The 21,265-nt window shown below is 42.6% G+C and overlaps 2 protein-coding genes across 2 annotated transcripts in view; both read left to right on the top strand.

Annotated features, from left to right (window-relative positions):
* The first annotated feature begins 59 nt into the window (after window positions 1-59).
* dcun1d5 (DCN1, defective in cullin neddylation 1, domain containing 5 (S. cerevisiae)) lies at window positions 60-9,139 on the top strand. Its single transcript, XM_071496913.1, has 10 exons — window positions 60-180; window positions 2,995-3,052; window positions 3,198-3,240; window positions 3,381-3,480; window positions 4,902-5,067; window positions 5,789-5,880; window positions 6,226-6,334; window positions 6,936-7,040; window positions 7,152-7,254; window positions 8,674-9,139. The coding sequence occupies exons 4-10, from the start codon at window positions 3,413-3,415 to the stop codon at window positions 8,727-8,729; spliced, it is 699 nt and encodes a 232-aa protein (XP_071353014.1). The 5' UTR covers window positions 60-180; window positions 2,995-3,052; window positions 3,198-3,240; window positions 3,381-3,412; the 3' UTR covers window positions 8,730-9,139.
* An 8,447-nt stretch (window positions 9,140-17,586) lies between these two features.
* The window catches only part of LOC139631689 (calpain-5-like), a 41,370-nt gene continuing 37,691 nt past the window's right edge, over window positions 17,587-21,265 (top strand). The window contains exon 1 of the mRNA XM_071496114.1: window positions 17,587-17,782. The gene's annotated coding sequence lies outside the window, so the exon portion shown is untranslated. The remainder of the gene's footprint in view (window positions 17,783-21,265) is intronic.

Below are 21,265 nucleotides of genomic sequence, written 5' to 3'. Positions count from 1 at the left end.
TATAAAAATGCGTGTATGCAAATATTTCACCCTGCATGGGAACGTGTGTTTCGCAGTACACCCCCATAAAAGGATGGTTTCGTCCATTCTCCCGGAAACGCCGGCGACAACCGAAACCCCGGTGCTGGAGAAGCAGGTGGAGCTCAATTATCAGACGTAGAGTGGGAAAACTGAAATAAAGTAAGTGTTTGAAGAGTTTTAAAAACTTCAATTTGTGTCAGTTGTTAAAATAAACAACTTACTTATCTTATACCGTCTGTGTACTGCGTTCAGTAGGATGCGATGAGCGTGTTGTCAGATAAGCTAACGTTAGCAGTGTAGCTCTGACACCCGCGGAGCTAGCACACAAAAGAGGAGTCCCCGCAGCGAAGACCAGTGTCACACCGTCAGTCCGTGTTTCATCCCCACATTCAACCTTCTCTGGTGATTAGTCGACCACTAGATAAGAGATCTGGCCACGATTTGTCACATGAGTCATCTAAGCTTCGTTAGCCGCGGTCCGCTAGCACCAGCAGCGCAGTCACTGTTTATTTTTTAAATGACCGTTTGTTTAACGGACGATATTATTACTACATACATATTATTATTATTATTATTATTATTATTATTATTATTAGTGTTGGGATTGATACTATTATCAGTTTTATGTTCAGTCTCCCCGGGTGACGATTATTGACCGAAGTCATCTCAGTCTCTTTTACATCAGCTGGTTTCCACTGAGTTGAAACAACTTATTTCCATCTTTAATTCTAACACGACTTTAAAAGCTGCAGCTGATGGAGCAAACATAGCGGACAGTCAGTGTGTCACGGACGGATCACCGGCCCTACAGAGGACCCATAGACTAAAACGCCTTGTTTACACCTAGGATTAAAAGGCCATTTGTACCCACATATGTTTTCCAGATAATAAACAGCACGATCTTGCTTTTGCATTTACACCTGGTATTTTTTTAATGTATTGTCTTTATCCTCATTGAGATCGGATTTCTGTCCTCCACAGTAAGATGCGTAAAAGAGTCATTTGTGGTGGCGGCAGATCAGCTGTCGGTGCTTGATGGTGTTTGCAGCAACCTGAGATCAACGCAGAGCAAGGCAGAAGTGGTCAGGCTGATCCGACCATAGTGCTTTACTTCTGGCATTAACATGCGTTTTCTTATTCTAATGAGGCGTCAGGATACATTTGAATACCAGGTGTAAATGACTGCAGTCGAAGTGGTTGCCTGTCTGTCAGTGGTGGAGAAAGTACTCAGATGTTTTGTATGCTGAAAAGTAGAAGTGCTCATTATGCATAATGTTCCATTAATGTAAATTCTCTCTGTCTTTATGGTCTATCTTCTCTTTATCTTTATTTATACTTATTGAAGTATTCATGTTTTCAACACCTTAATGTTGCAGCTAGTAAAAGTGGAGCTCACTTTAGTCACTGTATAAACTGCTGGTAGGCTGTGAGTTGCCCCCTGGAATCAACTCTCATCTTAACCTATAATGAAACATTGGGATTTATTGTTTATACTATTTTTCATCCAAATCTGCAAAGGAACTAAAGTTATCAAATTAGTGGAGTAGAAATATATAAAGTAAGATATAATGTTAATAATTCAAGTAAGGTACAAATACCTCAAATGTGCAGTACTCGAGTAATTGTACTTAGTTATCTTCCACCACTGGCTCTTTGTAGTGGTTTTACCTCTTTTTGGGTTGATTGAGCTCTGCCACTTTCAAACAAGAAATATTATAAGTCACTTTGTATAGAAGCTCTGGCGCAGGGCCCCTGACCTTTTAGGGCCCCTGGCTATGGTGAGCCTGTTCAGGAATCCATCCATGTGATGTCACACTGGGTCTGTCAGTTGTTCTGTGGAGCATTTACATGAAAGCTACTTCAAGTTGGCACAGCAGAAAAATAAATCTGGTGACGCAGTTCTTGGTTTCACTCGTTACAGTTATGAGTCGAGCTGCTCCAACCACAGGCATGTTTAAATTAAGACCTTTTCTAGTTTTGAAAATGGTGAATTATATAACATATTTTTGTCGGCATTACTCAGATGATGAAAACACTGACATTTGGGGAAGTATGAGTAATGAATCTGACAGCTGCTGTCACACTGTCTTTTTTAAAGGACTTGATCAAAAACCTGCCTTATACAGCGTGATTATCATTCACTTTTAATGTCTGCATGTGATATTGAAATAAAATCTTAACTCTGTGTGTTTTGACCATTTTACTATAAGTACTTGCACAACGTTTTAGGACGCCTGTCCACTTCCAGTCTGTTTGTCCTGCTTTTGGATGAGGCAGCTTTGCTCCAGTGAAGGTGACTTTTAATGCTTACAGTGATACTTGAGGCAACAGTGTGCTCACTCTTGGCTATCTGGGGAAGGCCCTGTCCTGTTCATGACAGTGCTCCTGTGCGCAAAGCCAGGTCCATAAAGAAACGGTTCTCTGAGTCTTGGAGTGGAAGAAACTGACTGGTCTGCACAGAACCGTTGTTGGGCCTCATCTGCCAACATCAGTCACTTCCCTAAAGTCTTTTTCAGACAGACTAACAGGACAAAGCATTCAATCTCCATGAAACTTGGCAGCAGACATATATTTTGCTCATATTCTAAAGCTTTGCTTCCAGATTCATTCATACGAAAACACTCAAAATCAGGTTTACATGATTTTTCATATGTATCTTTTTTTGGTAGTGCATCAGTGTTTTCTTAAACATTGTAAGGATTGCACCATTCTTCAAAGAAGATCTTTTATTCTGACAGACTTTTTCCACTTAAATAGTAATTTTCATTGATTATGAACATTTTGAGCCGATTCACACTGTTTAGATCGTGCTTAATGAGACGCTGTTAGCTCAATCACTTGACTGAAAATGGTAGAGGCTGAAAAGTAAGCGATGTCTAGCTTGTGTGTTTACAGTTGTTTTGGCTTTTCTTTGGCTTGACATTTTGAGTAGTAACGATATCTTGCTTGTGCTGATTATGTGTCTACTTGCAGGAACAACCCGTGCCATCTGGCAGACATCAGTACGGTATCAGAAACACTGGACAAGCTTGTGAGTAGTTGTGTTCATTTTTAAACATAGTGGTGTAACACACAGTGATAACTTTGCAGTATAGTTTCCTAATATCTTAATCTTATCAAAGTGATATGCAGTGATTTATTTATTTAACCTGAGGGTTTGATTTCTTCTCTTGTAGAATCTCTTAGATTTGAATGGCCCAGGCAGCCAGAAGCACACAGGTATGACCTGCATCCTGCACACTGTCCTTATACAGATGTTTATTTATTGGCTTGTGAATGTGTTACCTCACTACCTCCTAACAACATGTGATTTTTTTTTTTTTTTTTTTTTTTTTTAATAAATCTATTGCTATGTGTAGCCCAGCTAGTGAAGCCCGTTAAAGGTTCAGTGATGCCTGTGAAGAAGAAGAGAAAGCTCCCTGAAGCGGATGACCATGAGCGCAAGTGTAAAATTACAAGGTAAACAGACACACGCATTCATTCACACTGTAACTGTATGTCTGTCCTCTGTGGTCGTCATGACATCTCCTCCTTGTTTTTGTATCTTGCAGTTTATGGCTCAGTTGGGGTTCTGGGTGTGTTTCTGTAGCATGTCCATCTGACCTGTAATCAGAAGCTAGTGAGTTAGAGGCTCTTTGCTGGCGAGCACGGCCATTGGCTGAACCTGCAGTAGCTTGAAAAAAGACTGGCAGGGTTGTCTTTCATCTGGCAGTGTTCACGCTGAACCCCTCACCTTCTCATTTTCCGTGTGTGTGTGCGTGTGTGTGCGTATGTGTGCGTGTTAATGTTGGACATAGACAGCAAGGAAGAGTATGGTCCAAGCAAACACATCTTCATGTGTGCATTCAGAGAAAACAGCGCTCAGCACATACTCGTCGTCTTCATCAGTGCACCCTCAGTCCATATCGGGACGACTGCAGAGAGAGAGTCTAAGTTTAGTCAGTTTAGTTTAGTCAGTTGGGTCAGTACACCAGGTCTATCCTCTTGGATATACAGTCAGGTCCATATATAGTTGTAGTTTTGCCACAATGGATTGGACACATAGCCATCGAGCTGTGACCAAAGTGTAGCCTTTCAGCTTCATTTCAAACGCATTTTCGCAAAAATATCACATTACATGGTTCCCACAGATCCTTGACATCAGTTTGTGAATTTGAGAAAAAAATCAAGACTTTGAAAGTTTTTGAAAATGGACAATTGGTCATTGAAAGTGCTTGAATGTAGCTATTCTGTGCAAAAATCCTAGTTTAATTTCTTTTGATATTTTTGACATGAAGACTACATGTTAACTTCTGAGCCATTTCCAAGCTGCTGCTAAAATCCAGATTTTTATAAAGATGACATCATCCGACAAAATCACCAAACAGATAAATAAAGACAGAGATTGTGCTGTGATTTCAGTTATATTTATTTTGTCTCCTCTAAGTAGACACTTGTTCTAGAATCTAGCAGCAAATGCTTTAAGTTGGCGACACTGCAGGCTGTGAACGCCCCCTGGTAATAAACTGTTTGTACCAATTCACTTTGAAAGAGCATCAGCCAGTGTTTAAACTCTGGCTGACCAGGAGTTACTTAACTCGATCAGTCGGTCAGTCATGCTTATAGGCTGGTCCTGCTGTTGCGGTTCAGCCAAAAGTTCTTCTTGTAACAGTTGTTAACCCTATGCTGTGTTTGAGAGAATGGGCCCTGGAAAGTCCTTGAATTTGATGTTTAAGAAGGTGTGTGTGTGTGTTTGTGTGTGTGTGTTTGTGTTTGTGTGTTTGCATATGCGTGCGTGCGTGTGTGGTACATTGACTTTCAGTTAAACCTGCACCACCCACGTTAGTGAGCGAACATTTCTTGAGCTGAGTTCATTTTTCAAACTGTGCCCTTTGTTGTAGTTTCACCCGACCTCAGATCCGTGGCACGAGGCTGATCAGCACAGAGAAACCCTTCTCCAGTAAGAAGTGCTTGGCCTGGTTCCACGAGTACGCAGGCCCTGACAAGGTGGTCGGTCCAGAGGCCATGGAGAAGTTCTGTGAAGACATTGGTGTGGAACCAGAGAATGTGAGTCCCCCGGCCTCTCCCTGACCGGGGTCCGTATTCATCAAGCGTCTCAGGGTCACACTCAGAAATCACACTATTAACCTAGGGCTAAAAACAAAACACTAAAACACCTAGCAGCAAGACTTGTGTTATTTATGAAGCGTCTTAGTCTGATTTTCAACGAGAGGAGTGTGACGATTGTTTTACAACACTCACAAATTAGAAAATATAATGACATGTAGACATGCTGCAGTTTGGAGTTCTTAGGTTATAGTAGATATTGAAATGAAGAAATGTAAAGGCGAATAACTTTGGTAACTACTAACAACCCTGTATATGCAAATTATAATTCTATAGAGCTAAATTAATAAATGGTTTTATTTTCTTCATGGAAAAAAGGCTTTTTACAAATAATGCATTTACATGCTAAACTTTAAACACTTGCAAGCTACTCTATGTTTGCAGATTTAAAGTAGTAAATTATTTCTCAGCTGCATGAAATCTTATCCACACAAGTCGAGTCACTTTTTAATGCCTGGATGTGTTTGTTTGTTGCCATTTTATGTTTTAGAACTTCTGTGCTTTTAAAACTTATTTCTTGCTCAGCTCCCCCTCGCTTTCATTGCCTTGGAAATATTGCTGCCTTTTCACAGTCTGGGGAAGTCAGTCAGTATGATGGGAATGAAGATGTTGATTTAACCGTTAGCAGGGATTAAACTGACTGGCTCTCTCTTTCTTGCAGATTATCATGTTAGTTTTAGCCTGGCATCTAGAAGCAGCAAATATGGGGTTCTTCACAAAAGAGGAGTGGCTCAGGGGAATGACGTTATTACAGTAAGAACACGTTTCACTGTTCTGTTGCTCAAAATGATAGTTACTAATAAGACCGTGTTTTGTTCTCGTCCACCACATTTAGTTTATTTCCTCTGAATATAAGCTTCACATGCTTGGTATTATCATATGATCATGATTACAACACACATGCTCACACACACATTTTTACTTCTATCATTGGCGGACCTTGACTGACACACTCACACACACTCACCCTCACACTCACTCTACACAGATGAAATCTTTATTTTTTCTGCGCCCAGGCCTCTCCCCTCACCGTAGACCTGTTAGAAACTGCTGATCTGTGTGTCTGTGTCTTACACATGGTCCTTCCCCCACCTGCAGGTGTGACTGCACAGAGAGGTTACAGAGCAAACTGGATTACCTGCGCAGTGAGCTCAACGACTCTGCAGTCTTCAAAAACGTCTACAGATATGCCTTTGACTTCGCCAGAGTGAGTTTGCTGAATTCCTTTTGTTTTTGTTTTTTTTTTTTTTAAAGCGTAACTAAACGCCTCTTGAAAATGTCTTTACTGACCTCCAGTGGTTAAACCTGTTGTCGTCATGTCACTGCAGTGACAGTGAGATTTTAACCATACTGCTCCTTTTATTAACACTACTTATCGATCCAGTACTTTAACAGTACTCTTATCAATACTTTTTGTTATTTTGTAAGATAAAAAAACCAATTGAGCAACAGAATTAACACAGCTTTATTTCCTCACGTCCTCAATTCACATTCTTGAGTAGCAAACTTCAACAGCATTGTTTTGAACACATCACAATTACAGACTGATCCTGTAGTGATGATAGTAGTATTTACCGATAACTTTGGAGCTCCCTGCTCATGCAACTACGACAGAGCTGTTGTCATGTAAGAAATGTGTGAGAGAAAGCCTCCAGGAATTAATAGAGATTTTAATACAGTTATTTTCCCAAAGTCTGTGGAAATGTGATCAAGAGCAGGAGTCACAGGATCCAAGGGGTGACTGAAATTCAACATCTCCATCAGCTCAACCTCCTGTTTCTGTCTCTGTGCTTTTGTGTTGTCATCAGGATAAGGACCAGAGGAGTTTGGACATGGACACAGCTAAATCCATGCTGGCTTTACTGCTGGGGAGAACATGGCCTCTCTTCCCAGTCTTCCACCAGTTCCTGGAGGTAAATCCTTTCTCTTGCTTGTTTGGATGGTCCAAAGAAAAGTCTTTTCTCCTCAACCCCTCCCCGTCTGTCACTGTCTCACTGCCTGCCCACTATTTGTCTCTCCCACAGCAGTCCAAGTATAAGGGGATGAACAAGGACCAGTGGTATAATGTACTGGAGTTCAGCAGGACCATCAACACAGACCTCAGTAACTACGATGAAGATGGAGCTTGTGAGTGGATTTTGCAGCAGCGCCACATTGAGACTTTAGTCACAGCAGAAAAAAGCAGAGTGAAATGAATAGAAACTTCAAAGAACAGTTGGTGCTTGAAGCTTGGTGACTGAAACTGGATTTACAGTTCTGAGTTAATGAGGGATACATGCTCTGCAGAAATGTAACCACAGAGATACCAGGTCAGGCCTGCTGTAACTGTGCCTGGTGCCACTTTGGTTATAGACACTGAAGAGTTGAAACGTGAAGAGATGAAAAAAGTTTTAGCTGTTTCAACGAAAAATCAATCAAGAGAAAATTAATCAGCAACTATTTTAATAATTGATTTTCTGCCTCCAGCGTCTCATCTATGAGGATTCACAGATGTTTCTTGGCAGTGCAGCTTTGTAGATGGAATATCTTTGGACTGTTGGTCAAAGACCATAAAGATGTGGCTTTTGCAAAATTTGAAAACAAAACAATGTTTTTAGTAACAGACGCAGCAAAGCTGTTCCACATTCAGTAATGAAATAAGATGGAACTCCTCACTGTCGCTCTGGGGCTTAAAGGGGATTAAAGCATGTGAAAACTGTGGAATATAATTGAAGCACACCGTGGCTTGATCACACGAAACACCAGTGTAGTGTTAAGATTGTGCTGTTGACTGACAAAATCCTACATGGAACCACAAATCAAAACCTAATCAGCTTAACCTGATGCATCCAGTATGAATCCAGATTTAGTAACTCCCTGCGGGTTGTTGACTCGCTACTGTTTTGTTCACGTGTGGATCCAGAGAGGACGTCTCTGGTGTTGCCTCTCATTCAGCAGAGCACGTTACATGACACTGGATGATGCAACCCAAGTAAACTGACAGCTACTTCCACTGAGACTCAGCACTGACACAACAGTTAGCAACTGGTCAACAACGTTGAGTCTGAAGTCAAAGTTTACTTTAACCTTAGCAAAACAATAATTGCAACAGACTATTTTTTTTTTTTTTTATTCTAAGCCCCTTTTAATAAGAAACTTTTACTGGTATCATTTTCTCAAAATGTCTCAGCTTTCCAAAATAAACTCTGTAGCTGTGGAGACACTGATTCACATTCACATATTTCCATTGTTCAAGTGCTGCCAGAGTAAATATATTCAGTATTAATGAATGATTGACAAAATGTTACCTACAAATGGGAAAACTGCATTTTATAGTGCAAAGATGTGACAAATCACTTTTGTTTTAAACTGTGATCATGTTTCAGCTCAAAGTGTTTATTTTTCTGATTTGTTTTCTGAATGAGAGGAGCTGTGGATTCAGTTTTGTAACATTTTGATTTTCTTTAACCCTTAACGTTTCTCTGAGCTACATGATTTCTCTGATTGAACAGCCACACATAAAGGTGCTGGATCTTCATTAATAATATGTCCTTGTTTTGTCTACAGGGCCAGTGCTGCTAGATGAGTTTGTGGAATGGCAGAAAGCTTGGTCAACATCATAGCAGACAACGTCACAACACCAAAAAGGAGAAAGAGGGAGAGAAAACAAAAACCACAAACACAGGAGGAATCTCTTTTTATTGTTTAAGGAAAAGGAAAAAACACACTCACACACAGATATGGACTACAGAATCGTCCCTGTGGACTCTGGGTACACTCACATCCCATCAGAGGTTGTCTCTGTGTCAGCCAACTGTTGTCAAGAGGCCTTTCTCTCACTGAGTAGACTTTTTATAGTGTTAATTTGGGGAAAAGAAACATGGGGGAAAATTGCTAAAGTAAGAAAACAAACAAACAAAAAAAAGGACTGAGAGAGCTGTGGAATTTATGTTTTCTTGATTATTTTTTTCCCATGTTGTCTCTTGTTTATAGATGTTTTCACAGTAATAAAAAGGAAATGGAAGTGTGACAAGGTGCGTCTTGATGATTGGTACAAACAGTGGCGTTCTGTCAGGACAAGCAGGGCAAACAGTGCCTGACCAGCTCAATTTATGATCAATTAGAACGACACCCAATTGGATGTGACACCTCTCGTTCTGTCACATCGAGGATCTGACGTTGCCTGTTTGGATTCATCTTGTAATTTACTGTCCTGCAGCAGCAGCAGCAGCAGAGGCAGCAGCAGCAGGCTGGTGTCTCTGGGAGGTAGCTGGACTCCATCTTGTTTTTTTCTTTTTTCTATGGGCTTTTTTTTTTTTTTTTCCTGAAAGTGGCTCAAACACATTTTTGTGGATGTCCCCGTCCACAGCAGCACGTGGCTCAGCCTCTGTCCCGGGGCTCCTGCTGCCTCTCTAAACTGAGAGGATCTGAATCTGCTGCAGTTAATACTCTGACTATAAATGAGCACCTCATGCAGTCCTACATCAAATAACCTGAATCATCACGTTAAAATAATCAAAGTTGTACAGATTGTTTCCTTTGGATGAGTAGCTTCAAGTTCTACTGAAGAATACCTCTGTGTGTGAGCGACAGAGCAGCATCGACTGGGAAGGCAGTTGATGGACAAAGTCCCACATTTAGGTTACATGTTGACAGCAGAGCCAACGAGCCACTGAAAGCTCCAACAAAGCTAGTAAGCAGACCTTTAGTGTTAGATTACTTTATTGCTGACACATTTTAATTCTTTAGTAATAGTCAGACATATTTTCAGACATCTTGGTGTCAAAAACACAGCTGAGGTCGGATAAACTACTCACTACATTCTTCTCATGATTTTATTAATGTTACAATAAATCCAGTGACAGAGCTCAACCACAGAGCTGCTTAGAAACAAGAATCAGTTTCATTCACTGTGGCTCTGACAATTAATCTGTTCCTGAGGAGGAGAAAGGTGAAGCGTATTGAACCAGACAATGAAGGAACTGACTCATGGATTTCTTTCTGTCACCACTAAATGTAGTTTTTTTCTCATGCAATAAGTTTCCAGATGATAAAACTTGAGTGTATTTTACAAAACCGTTCATACCATTACTGTGCTGAACGGGTTTTCCTGCCTGTTGCCAGGCCCAACAGATGCAGCTTCAGGCTCAGCTGAACTGTCTGACCATCCCCAAACCCCCCATCAATGAAGCAGCCTCCTCCCAACTGAAGACAGGAGTGAGCAGCACGGTGTTGAATGATAAAGCAGTTTGCATAATTACAAGGTGACTGGAAATTTCTTTTTATTATAACAAAAAGAAAAATGATTAAATCCTTTTCAATGAGAACAATTCAAACACTGATTATTTTGCCACATACTGATCATTATCTGACACAGAACCACCCTGTACCCACCCTGAATCAGCTGTAACATATAACAATACAACATATAAAACATGTTGCAATGGCTGTCAAACAGTGTACATCAATAAACACTTGACAGTGTCCTTACAGCTGGGTACAACTGCAGCAGAGTTTGTTATAACTCATCTGTTGAATGTTTGGACAATCAGGGCCGTGCACAGACATTTTCAGGGCCAGGTGCCCAAGTGAAAAAAGGGCATCCCTCTCATAATGATTTATAGAAAAACAAAGTTACACATACACTCCTGATCAAAATCTTAAGACCAGTTGAAAAATTGCAAGAATTTGCATTTTGCACTATTGGATCTCAAGTAGGTTCTAAGTAGAGCTTCACAATGCTAACAGCAGAAATGGGAGCAAGAGACAAAATAGTTTGAGCAGGCAATTTATTGAAAACAACAATTTAACTGAAATAGGCTGATAAAAAGTTTAAAGCCATAGCTAAAAAAAAAACCGAAAACCCCCTCAAAACAGAAATCAAAGTGTCAAAAAAGGACTCAGTAATGAGTAGCTCCACCATTCTTGCCGATCACTTCAAACATTCATTTAGGCATGCTTGATGCAAGTGTTTCCAGGAGGCTGGTGGGAATGTTGCTCCAAGTGTTGAAGATGGCTTCACGAAGGGCATCCACTGTCTGGAACTGATGTCCATTTTTGTAAACTTCCCTTGCCATCCATCCCCAAATGTTCTCACTTGGATTTAGATCAGGGGAACACGCAGGATGGTCCAAAAGAGTGACATTATTTTCCTGGAAGAAGTCCTCTGTCAGGTGGGCATTGTGAACTGCAGCCTTGTCCTGTTGAAAAACCCAGTCATTACCACACGGACGAGGGCCCTCAGTCATGAGGGATGCCCGCTGCAACATCTCCACATAGCCAGCTGCTGTTTCACGCCCCTGCACAACCCCCCCCACTGTGCTGCGTAGAAAACATCTCAGGTGGGATCTCCTTGTCATGCCAGTGACGTTGGAAGCCATCAGGACCGTCAAGGTTAAATTTTTTCTCGTCAGAGAATAAAACTTTCTTCCCCCTTTCAATGTCTCATGTTTGGTGCTCCCTTGCAAAGTCCAAACGGGCAATTTTGTGGCGCTGAAGGAGACATGGCCTTTGAAGATGTTTTTTATTTTTGAAGCCCTTCCCTCCCAGATGCTGTCTGATGGTTATTGGGCTGCAGTCAGCACCAGTAATGGCCTTCATTTGGGTCGAGGATCATCCCGTGTCTTGATGGACAGCCAATCAGATCCTGCGGCTCAGCGCTGGTGAAATTTTTTTGGGTCTACCACTAGACTTCTTTGTTCCATAACCCTCAGGATCTTTTAAGAAATTCAAAATGACTGTCTTACTGCGTCCAACGTCAGCAGCGACATGGGATCCAAATTTTTGTGCAGATTGTGGCTTTTAAAGGCTGTGGTCTTAAACTTTTGATCAGCTGATGAACAGCCTATTTCAGTTAAATTGTTGTTTTCAATAAATTGCCTGCTCAAACTTTTTTGTCTCTTGCTCCCATTTCTTCTTTTAGCATTGTGAAGCTCTACTTAGAACCTTCTTAAGACCCAATCGTGCAAAATGCTAATTCTTGCAATTTCTTGGCTGGTCTTAAGATTTTGATCAGGAGTGTATATTCATCAACCCCCAGGGTTGGGGGTGTGAAGAGAACAGTCTCTGATGTGGATCCAGCTTCTTCGGTCCAGTCCTCATCCTGTGTTGATGTTTGCTCACTGTCTTCCGGTTTCCATAGAAACAGTTTTCTGACTGATAAACTCAGTAGATTCAGAAAGTATTCAGACCCCTTCACTGTTTACTTTCTTCATCATGTCGTACATTTCATTTTAAATGGATAAAATCTGCTCTCACTAACCCATGATAACAAAGTGAAAACATGTTTTAGATCCGTCACTAAAATTCATTGTAAACTCTTGAAACAGTGTTCAGACTCTGTGTCAGCGTGGTCAGGACGAGAGAGACGAGCAGCGTTTGACCAGTTCAAACTAGAAACACACATCAAAGAGAACAAAGCGGAAGTGATGTCTCTCCTTACATCTGATCTGAGAGCAGCCTTCTGTCCATAAAGGATCTGATGTGTTTGAGTCCATCATGTAACTGACTGCCCTCTTGTGGCTGCAGCAGGTTATTGTCTGTGAAGTCAGCTTGATGAGCAGCTGCTGCATCTGTAGTTAGTGTTTACCTGTGAACTCTGACAGATGTTTCACGCTGCAGGACTCAAACAGGCTCATACATGTTATTCTCTGCTGGAAATAAACAAACCAAGTCTGAAAATAAACCATTATTGATGTGACCAACCTGAATCCTCCTCCACCACTGAGGGACATTTCTCCCTCTATGTGGAAGCTGTGAGATGCAGTGAAGCTACAGACTCCAGAGCCACTTCGCACTGACTCCAGGTCCAAATGAAGCTCGTAAGATTCAACATAATGTTTCATTTTTAACTGACTTTAATTATGGTCACATTTTTGTTGTGGGAGGAAACTGGAGGACCCGGAGAAAACCCACATAGACGGGGGGGGGGGTGAAGAGGGTGAAGACAGTGAGAGAGGGTGGGGGCAGGGGGTAAGGAGATGGAGGGGTAAAGAGAGGGTGGGGAGGGTAAAGCGGGGGGTGGGGGGGGGGGTAAAGGGGGGGGGGGTGGGTTGGTGGGGTAAGGAGGTTGGTGAGGGTGAGGAGGGAGAGGGGGGTAAGAGGGGGTAAGGAGAGAAAGGGTGGGGGGTTAAAGAAGTGAGAGAGGGTGGGGGCAGGGGGTAAGGGGATGGAGGGGTAAAGAGAGGGCGGGGAGGGTAAAGCGTGGGGGGTGGGGGGGTAAAGAGGTTGGTGAGGGTGAGGAGGGAGAGGGGGGTAAGAGGGGGTAAGGAGAGAAAGGGTGGGAGGTTAAAGAAGTGAGAGAGGGTGGGGGGGTCAGAGGAGAAGTTTAGGGTGGGAGGTAAGGAGGTTGGGGAGGGTGAGGAGATGAGGAAAGAGAGAGAGAGTCGGGTCATGGGTTAGGGGTGATATTGTGGGGGGGTCAGAGCGAGGTTGGGTCCTCCCCCAGTTCATCTGAAGAGCTGCAGAAATCGTTTCCGCAGAGATTTTCTCTTTGGTTTCTTCTGGATCTCGTTCATCTGATTCTCCAGCTCAGTTAATCTGTTCATCAGCTCCTCCTGAAATCTCCCTCTCTCCTGCTCCTTGTCCTCCAGAGCCTGTTTGGTGCTCCTCAGAGACTCCAGGAGGCAGGACCTTTCTTTCTGCCACTGGAGCCTCTCCTGGTCCAGGTCTTGCTGAATCTGGACCATCCTTGCGTTCAGGCTGGAGGTCTCCTGCAGTTTCTCAGCCAAGAGACGGGACCTGTCCTCCTCCCACTGGCATCGAGACTGGTCCAGGGTGGTTTTGGCCTGGACCAGTGTAGTTTTCACTCTGCAGGTTTCCTCCACCTGTCTTTCCAAACGTGACTCAGCCTCCTTCCTCTTCTCAGTTGCTTCTTTGAGAGCTGCCTCTAATGCCTCTATTTTCTTGGCAGCATCCCATTCCAGTTTGCTGGCAGTTGACAGGTCAACAATGAAACCCATCTTCTCCTCCGTCACATCAGTAAGATGAACTCTCAGCTCCTCCACCTCCATCATCAATCTTCTGTTCTCCTCCTTAAGCAGATGTATCCTCAACTCTTTGTCATCAAGGAGACGATAGAGCTCCAGCTCAGGAATCTGGATGAGGGCCTGCTTGGTCAGATCGAGATCGTTACCAGGTTCAGACACATCCAGAGGTGCTGGGGGTGGAGGCAGAGACGCATCTGTCTCTGCTTCCAGAGGTGCTGCGGGTGGAGACAGAGACGCCACTGTCTCTGCTTCCAGAGGTGCTGGGGGTGGAGGCAGAGACGCATCTGTCTCTGCTTCCAGAGGTGCTGGGGGTGGAGGCACAGAGGTAGCGGTCTTCTCTGCTCTTGTTCCTGCTGCTCTTTCTCTTGGTGTGAGAATCAGTCCGAAGGTGAAGTTCACCGTTGAAGACGACTTCAGACGTCTGTCCTTCCTCTTCTTCTTTCCCTCTCGTGTCTCTTGTGTTTTCTTCCCTCTCTGGAGAGATGGAAACTCACTCTCATCCAGTTGGTGCCAGGGCTTGATGTCATCCATCTCTTGGAGATATGTTCTCCAGGGGTTGACCGGCTGAGGCCTTTCCTGTGGCTCACCAGCGTCGTCCTCGGGGGATTGAGGACTTTGTCTCTCCGATGGATCCATGGATGAGGTTTTCTCAGCAACAAACAGTAACGGTAACTTGTTCAGGACTTTACCTTCCTTAAAGGAGCAGGTTCGGTCGTTTCTCAGTGTTGAAGTAGATTTTGTTGCACTTGTCTATTGTGTGTCTCTGTGTGAGTGATTCTACTGTAGGTTCCAGGTTCTGTCTGCAGAATAGAATCAGACTGCAAGGCCACAGGTAGTGTGATGTCATAGACGTCCTGTGACATCACCACAATGGACAGAATGTTCTAATCCTTGAATCTCCTGATTGGTGGATTACCTGTAGAGCTCACTCTGATTGGTGGATACCTTTAAGCAGTGTTTGCAGGTTCTACCTTTTTCTTTCCATTTTAAATTTTCATTAACACACATCTGATTTCATCTGGATTCTACACAGGCCTCTGGTCCTCATTCAGACCCTGATCCTCATTCTGATGAGACTCTGATCCTCTGAATAAAGTGTTGATACCTTTAGTTTCACCCAGTCTGTGTGTGACCCCCGTCACTGCAGTGATAACAGCCGTGACCTGACCCTGTCCTGTGGGACAGTGGTCTCTGATCTGATGGTAACAGGTGTGACCTGTATGAAGCCAACAACAGCTTAGACAATGATTCAGGAGACACAGTCTCAAAAAGAGTTAAAACAGAAACGATCTGGGCACTGAGTCCAGGAGACAAGACGGAGCAGCGTTCCAGGTTTCAGCAGGGTCTGTCAGTGCAGTGACAGGAGCCAGGACCACCAGTGATCACTCACTAAGATCAACTGAAGTTCATGGACCAGTGTGTCGAGTGGTAAACACATTTGGGCCAATATTACAGGGACAGACTGGTATCAAAATGTGCACCTGGATAAAAGACACGCAAACCACCCACAGACTGTTAAACTTGGCCCCCACCTCTCCTCCACCTCCACACTCAGCACCAGGGCACCACCAGGCTGTGTGCTAACCCACCCCACCAACACCATCATTACATTTGCTGATGATATCACAGTGGTTGGACTCGTCTCAGGGGCAGATGAATCAGATTATATGGATGAGAGTCAGAGGCTGACAGCGTGGTGTACAGTGAACCACCTGTCACTGAACACCGCAAAGAGCAGGGAAGTCATCCTGGACCTCAGGAGGAAGTTCAGTGCAGACCCAGCCCCACTCCACATAAACAGGGACTGTGTAGAAAGGGTTCATACCTTCAGGTCCCTGTGAACCCTGATCTCTGACGGCCTCATCTGATCTGCCCCAAAGGTTTGGTTACTTTAGTCTGGACTGAAGTGATGCCATCCTTAAAGCCATGCTGTAAATACAGCTGAAACATGTATTTGTACTCATCAGAGTTTCATTTATATTTGATGTCCAGACACAGTGAAATATAATTTTGTTGTGCTCCTCTTCAGGGATTTGTTGTCTCTCACTGAAAAAAGAAAATGAGATGATGGCTCTGCCAAACTTGTGATTCAAACCGGAAGTTCAGCTTTCTTGTCAGCGGCTGCTGATCCCGAAGACTGTCCTCTCTGCTGAGATGGTGGACGTCACTTATTCACTTCAATGTGGATTTTGTTGGAGCAGGTTTAACCTGCTGTTTGCCCCTGGGCCACCAGGCAGGGCCAACTGTTAGATCCAGTCTGACCCACTAGGTGGCCCAGGGGCTGTCGCCTGCATGTGGTGGTTTTAAGTGTGAGTTACTTTTTGTTGTGAAACTAATTTGCTCATTATGATACTTTCATGTTGCTGATTAGCAGGGAGTGAAATGTAAATACTCACAGTATCTTCTCGTATAATAGACAAATGTTTCTCTGGTTTTGGTATCAAAGCATTCAGTCCAAATCAGTTCCTCCCCTTAATTACCACAGCACCCAACAGAGGTCAGTGGTGTGTAATAAAAATCTTGAGGGAAACTTTCCATTCCCTTTCTGTAAATTCCTTCCAGCTCTCATATCACGTAAAGGGTCTTCCTTTATTTTGAGGTTTACACTCAAATCATTTTTTGCTCCTTAGCATTTGGAGAGTACAGGCACCATCCAGGTCTGTGGTGCATCTGTTCTTTGTCAAATGCTTTAAAGATGCTGTTTGTAATATCTCAGTTTAAGTTAAACGATTCAATCACTATTATGAAGCAAGAAAAAAATCCCAAAACAACTCTAGTTCTCAATAACTCCCAACTAAGGCTTAGAATTAAGGATTACCAACTAGGCAAAGCAGGCAACTGCTCAGGGGCCCAAAATGTCAGATCAACTTCATGTCATTTGGGTCTAGATAATTTCATAATCACAAATTTGTGGAAAACCTGCACCACTTAAGTACGATATCAAATTTATAGCAGGTCCCTGTGGACAATCAGCAAACACAGAAGTTGTCCAGCCACAGTTAGAGGCGCCCAAGTGCAGATGTGCCCAAGTGCAGATGTGCCCAAGTGCAGATGTGCCCAAGTGCACGCTGTTGTGTCTTTATTTCTCACCATTTCAGCCACTATTCTGAACCTGGATTAAGTGTTTACATACCACAGTATCCTGGTTTCTGTCAGAGGACTTCAGGTTACTGAACCCAGGATACCATGTTTGCAAGTGCAGCACATAACCTGGTGTGCACATAAAAGTAGCCCAATGATGCACCCTGGGTTGTTCAGGTGCTGTAGGAAACATCACTATCAACATATTATTCTGGGTGAACTAATGATAAAATGTTGTTTACATGCAAATGTATACCACTACTAAAGAGTACAATTTATCTAGGTATGTTCCCTCCCGTGTAATGATACATTAATGAGTTGTTCATGGTCCAAATGGCCTCTACGTGGTGATTCCAGTTTGTCCGTACCGCACCTGAAGGCATCATAGGATCGAGTGGAGGCTTCAGATGAGTGAGGGCGGTTCGAGCCCCGGAGCCGGAGCTCCTCCTGCCTCTGTCTGTTGTGAAACAAGGAAACTGACTGAAAAGCTCCGCACATCCCCGAGCTGGCAGCGCAGGGAGGGCCGGGCACCGGAATCCTCCCGGGAGAAGAGAGCTGCGGCGGCGTGGGTGGTCCAGGGAGCTGCCGGTGACTTCACGTACCGTCAGGTAAAGATGACTTAAAGCAACTGCAATCAGGAGAAAACTGCAAATAAAGTCCCACTGTGAACTGTCAACAGAGGGCTGTCAGGGAGGTAGTTTCACCGCCGGCATATGAACTTTATACACATGAACTTTGACAAAGTGCACGTTTTAACCTGCGTGTCGGGAGCGTCGGTGTAGAATTGGACGCAACAGAAGAGAAGTGTTATGATACATCACAGCAGTTTCGTTCATCGACTTTAGACAAGATGACAAATCTAAAAGAAAAAAAAACCTTATCTTTCAAGTCAAACCACGTATACAAACACACGTCCGGCAAACGCCTTCAAAATAAAAGATGCAACTTCAATGAGTAATGCCAGATGTGGATGGTATGGAAATCCAGCTGTAAAAAAATTTATACTACATTAAAAAAATAAGTTTTGGTGACTTTACTACTTTGAAATATGAAGCAAAAACATTTCCAGGTTTACAACTAAAAATTACTTCCATTGTGGATGAGTTTGTCAAATATTTTCACAATTGAAAACTCATGTTTAAAAGCAGTGAAACATGGATGGCTGAGCAAACAGGACTGACCTCCCTCATGTTGTAGAACCTGGTTAAAAGACATGAAAGGAACAACAAAGACACACCAAATGGTCACGTCTTTGTTTTGTGTCCCTTCATGTTTGGGGGTGCCGTGTAGGAAAGGTGGGAGGCCTTTTCTCTGTCTGCACCCAGGGGCCCATTTTCTCATAACTGGACTGTACAGCTGATTGCTGCTGGAAAAGCTCTCACATTGCATCTGAATTGTGATAACACAAAAATAAAAGTTACTGGTCCTTCATAGGCCTTTGGTACAGTGAAAAGTCAAACAAGAAGAAACAAGAATGACACAAAAGACTGACTTGAAGCACTTGTGGGGGTCATATAAACATGTACAGCTTAAATTTCCAAACCTGTTCTCTATTTTCCACGACGGGCATTGCATCTTTATTTTGAAGGCAAACTTTCTAAATTTCCGGTGTGACGTTTGACTTACTGTGGGAGGCTTCACAGCTAGAAACACTTGACGCTCTTCTATAAAATGTGTCTTTCTGTAAATCTTCGCCCAGTGAGACAGAAGACTGCCTCACAGCTGCAGCAGGGTACACCATGCTTATTCCACACGCCATTTAAAATGTCAACATCTGATTTTTCAACATCTGCATAGGGCTGTTTTTGTTTTCGTCACATATCTGGTGGGGCATGTCTGTTGGTGCCCACATGAAACCACACCCATGTTTGGCTGGTGTTCATCTGGTCTTTATTAGGCCACAGTCAGTCCTCTGTGTCTGTAGATAATGTGGTCTGTGGAGAGTCAGACTAACTCACTTTGTCAGTTGTTTCCACATTGAGACACGTTCATGAAATGAATGAAAAACGAGCTGTGTGGGATATTTGAGGAGTGAGCATTAACACTTGAGGAAAGAAATCCCAGAAGCTATCACACAGACAGGTGATTCTGCAGACAGCAGGAGGGAGGAGTGAACTGCAGCTGTTGACAGATGACTGATGTGAACAGGTGACTTCAGTGACTGCCTGTTTCCTACCAACCCCTGACACCAAGATATGCTGCTTTTCTGATTTCAGACTATTGGTGGAATAAAACAAACAATCTGAATACATCATCTTGGGCTTTGGTTAATTATAGCAGCCACTATTTCTGACGTTTTGTAGACCAAATGATTAATCAAGAACATAATCATCAGATCAAGTGATAATGAATATAGTTGTTAGTTGCTGCCTTATTGTTGACTCGGGCCAGTATGTAGGATATGAGCCTGTATCAGCTGATAGATCGGTATGATGGTGAAATGCTGTGGGTAATTTAGAAAGTTTCATAGCTGGCTAGTTTACTTTTACAACTTAAAGTATGTGCATATGTTGGTCACGATTAAAAACAATAGACTTGAACAGAAAAAGGCTTCTTAAAGTCATGTTCTCATAAAACAAATACCATTTTGGTGGATAAATGACTTAGAAACATTATTGTTTTGAACCTATTTTCTGTCCAATGAGTAATTGATTAATTGACTAATCATTTCAGCAGCAGTCAGTTTTTGTCATCAAGAGAAATGCTTCTCTATACTCTGTTGTTGTAAATTGAAAATCTTTGGATTTTTGGACTGTGGCTGCACTGTGGAAAGCATTCAAGGATCTTTGAATGTGCCAGCTGTACTTTACCAAAGCCCAAGATGATGTATTCATGTTGCTTGTTTTATTCAACAAACGGTGCAAAATGCAAAAATATTCAGTGTACAGTGACTTATGACAAAGAAGAGCCACAAATCATAATTTGAGAACATTTTACCAGCAAATAATTTGAATTTTTGCTTGAAACATGATTTAAATGGTTAATCAACGAGCTAAACAGGTATAAATTATTTTCTGTTTTCAGGCTAATGATTAATCGACTAATCGTTTCAGCTCTAGATGAAATAATATCACATTAAACTTGATTGTCCCGCTCCATAATGTGAAAAAGACTTTAGGCTCATAGCAATGGGATTAATGTCACGTAACAGCATCCTCTGTGAAAGAGAAACCAATGTGATGTCTTTGAAAAGATCAGATTTACTTTAAGGAACAATAGCACAATGAGACCCCCGCCAGTACCAGCAGTCAGAAAGTCTAGGAATGGATTTCACCTTCAATGTGCAGTAACATAACTGCAGTGTCATTGTTCGTATTAAATCAGAGATGACACCAGCTGCTGCCTGAGCAGTTGTCTCTATACGAGTTAAAAATGTTTGTAAATGTGATAATTGCTGACGTGACCAGTTTAGTTTAACATTTGATTAAACACAGTTGCAGAAAAACACATTGTCCCCCTCCCCCATCTGACGATGACTCATTTCCCAGTCATGCTGGTTGTCTGAAGAAGGTCAGCTTAGTTTCTTTTAACCAGCCTGCTTCTTCCTCTCAGAGAAAAACAAGCAGGCTATTACATTTTATGTTATTACATAATATGATGTGTTCCTCCAACAAAACTCTGATTTGGAGCTTGGTGGAAGACAGTTTGGCTTCGCCGCAGTCATCCTCTCAAGTCTCCAGGCCTCCAAGTCTCTGTTTTCTGTTGGACACGGGACAGTAGTTTTGTTTTCTGTTGTATATTTGTGACATTGGATATTTGTTGTCTTTAGTGTTTTATGCATCAGTGAATATTGGGTTCAACGTCCTCTGTTTGTTTAATTTCTTTACTAAAGTAAAGATCTGTGAAGAAATCTCTCTCTTCAAGGTCATATGTGTGTGAAAGGTGTGTAAATGTAAAAGTCACTGTCACTGGTTATAGTGCAGTGAGCTGTTACACCTTCATGTGGCCGGTGCCTAAACCTTGTCTCAAGACCTGAGGAGTTCAACTCTGCATCGTCAGCTACACACTTCAGTATTATGTTGCTTTTGGCTTTTCTGCTGTGTTTTCCCAGTGTTTTCAGCATCACAAAGGAAAATCAGTTTGCATGCCAA

This window comes from Trachinotus anak, unplaced genomic scaffold (assembly GCF_046630095.1).
Source record: "Trachinotus anak isolate AG129_WGS33_773 ecotype Australia unplaced genomic scaffold, CSIRO_AGI_Tana_v1 ptg000014l, whole genome shotgun sequence".
Lineage (NCBI taxonomy): Eukaryota > Metazoa > Chordata > Actinopteri > Carangiformes > Carangidae > Trachinotus > Trachinotus anak.
Note: the sequence above shows the minus strand (reverse complement) of the source record. Positions and strands in the feature narration are given on the sequence as shown.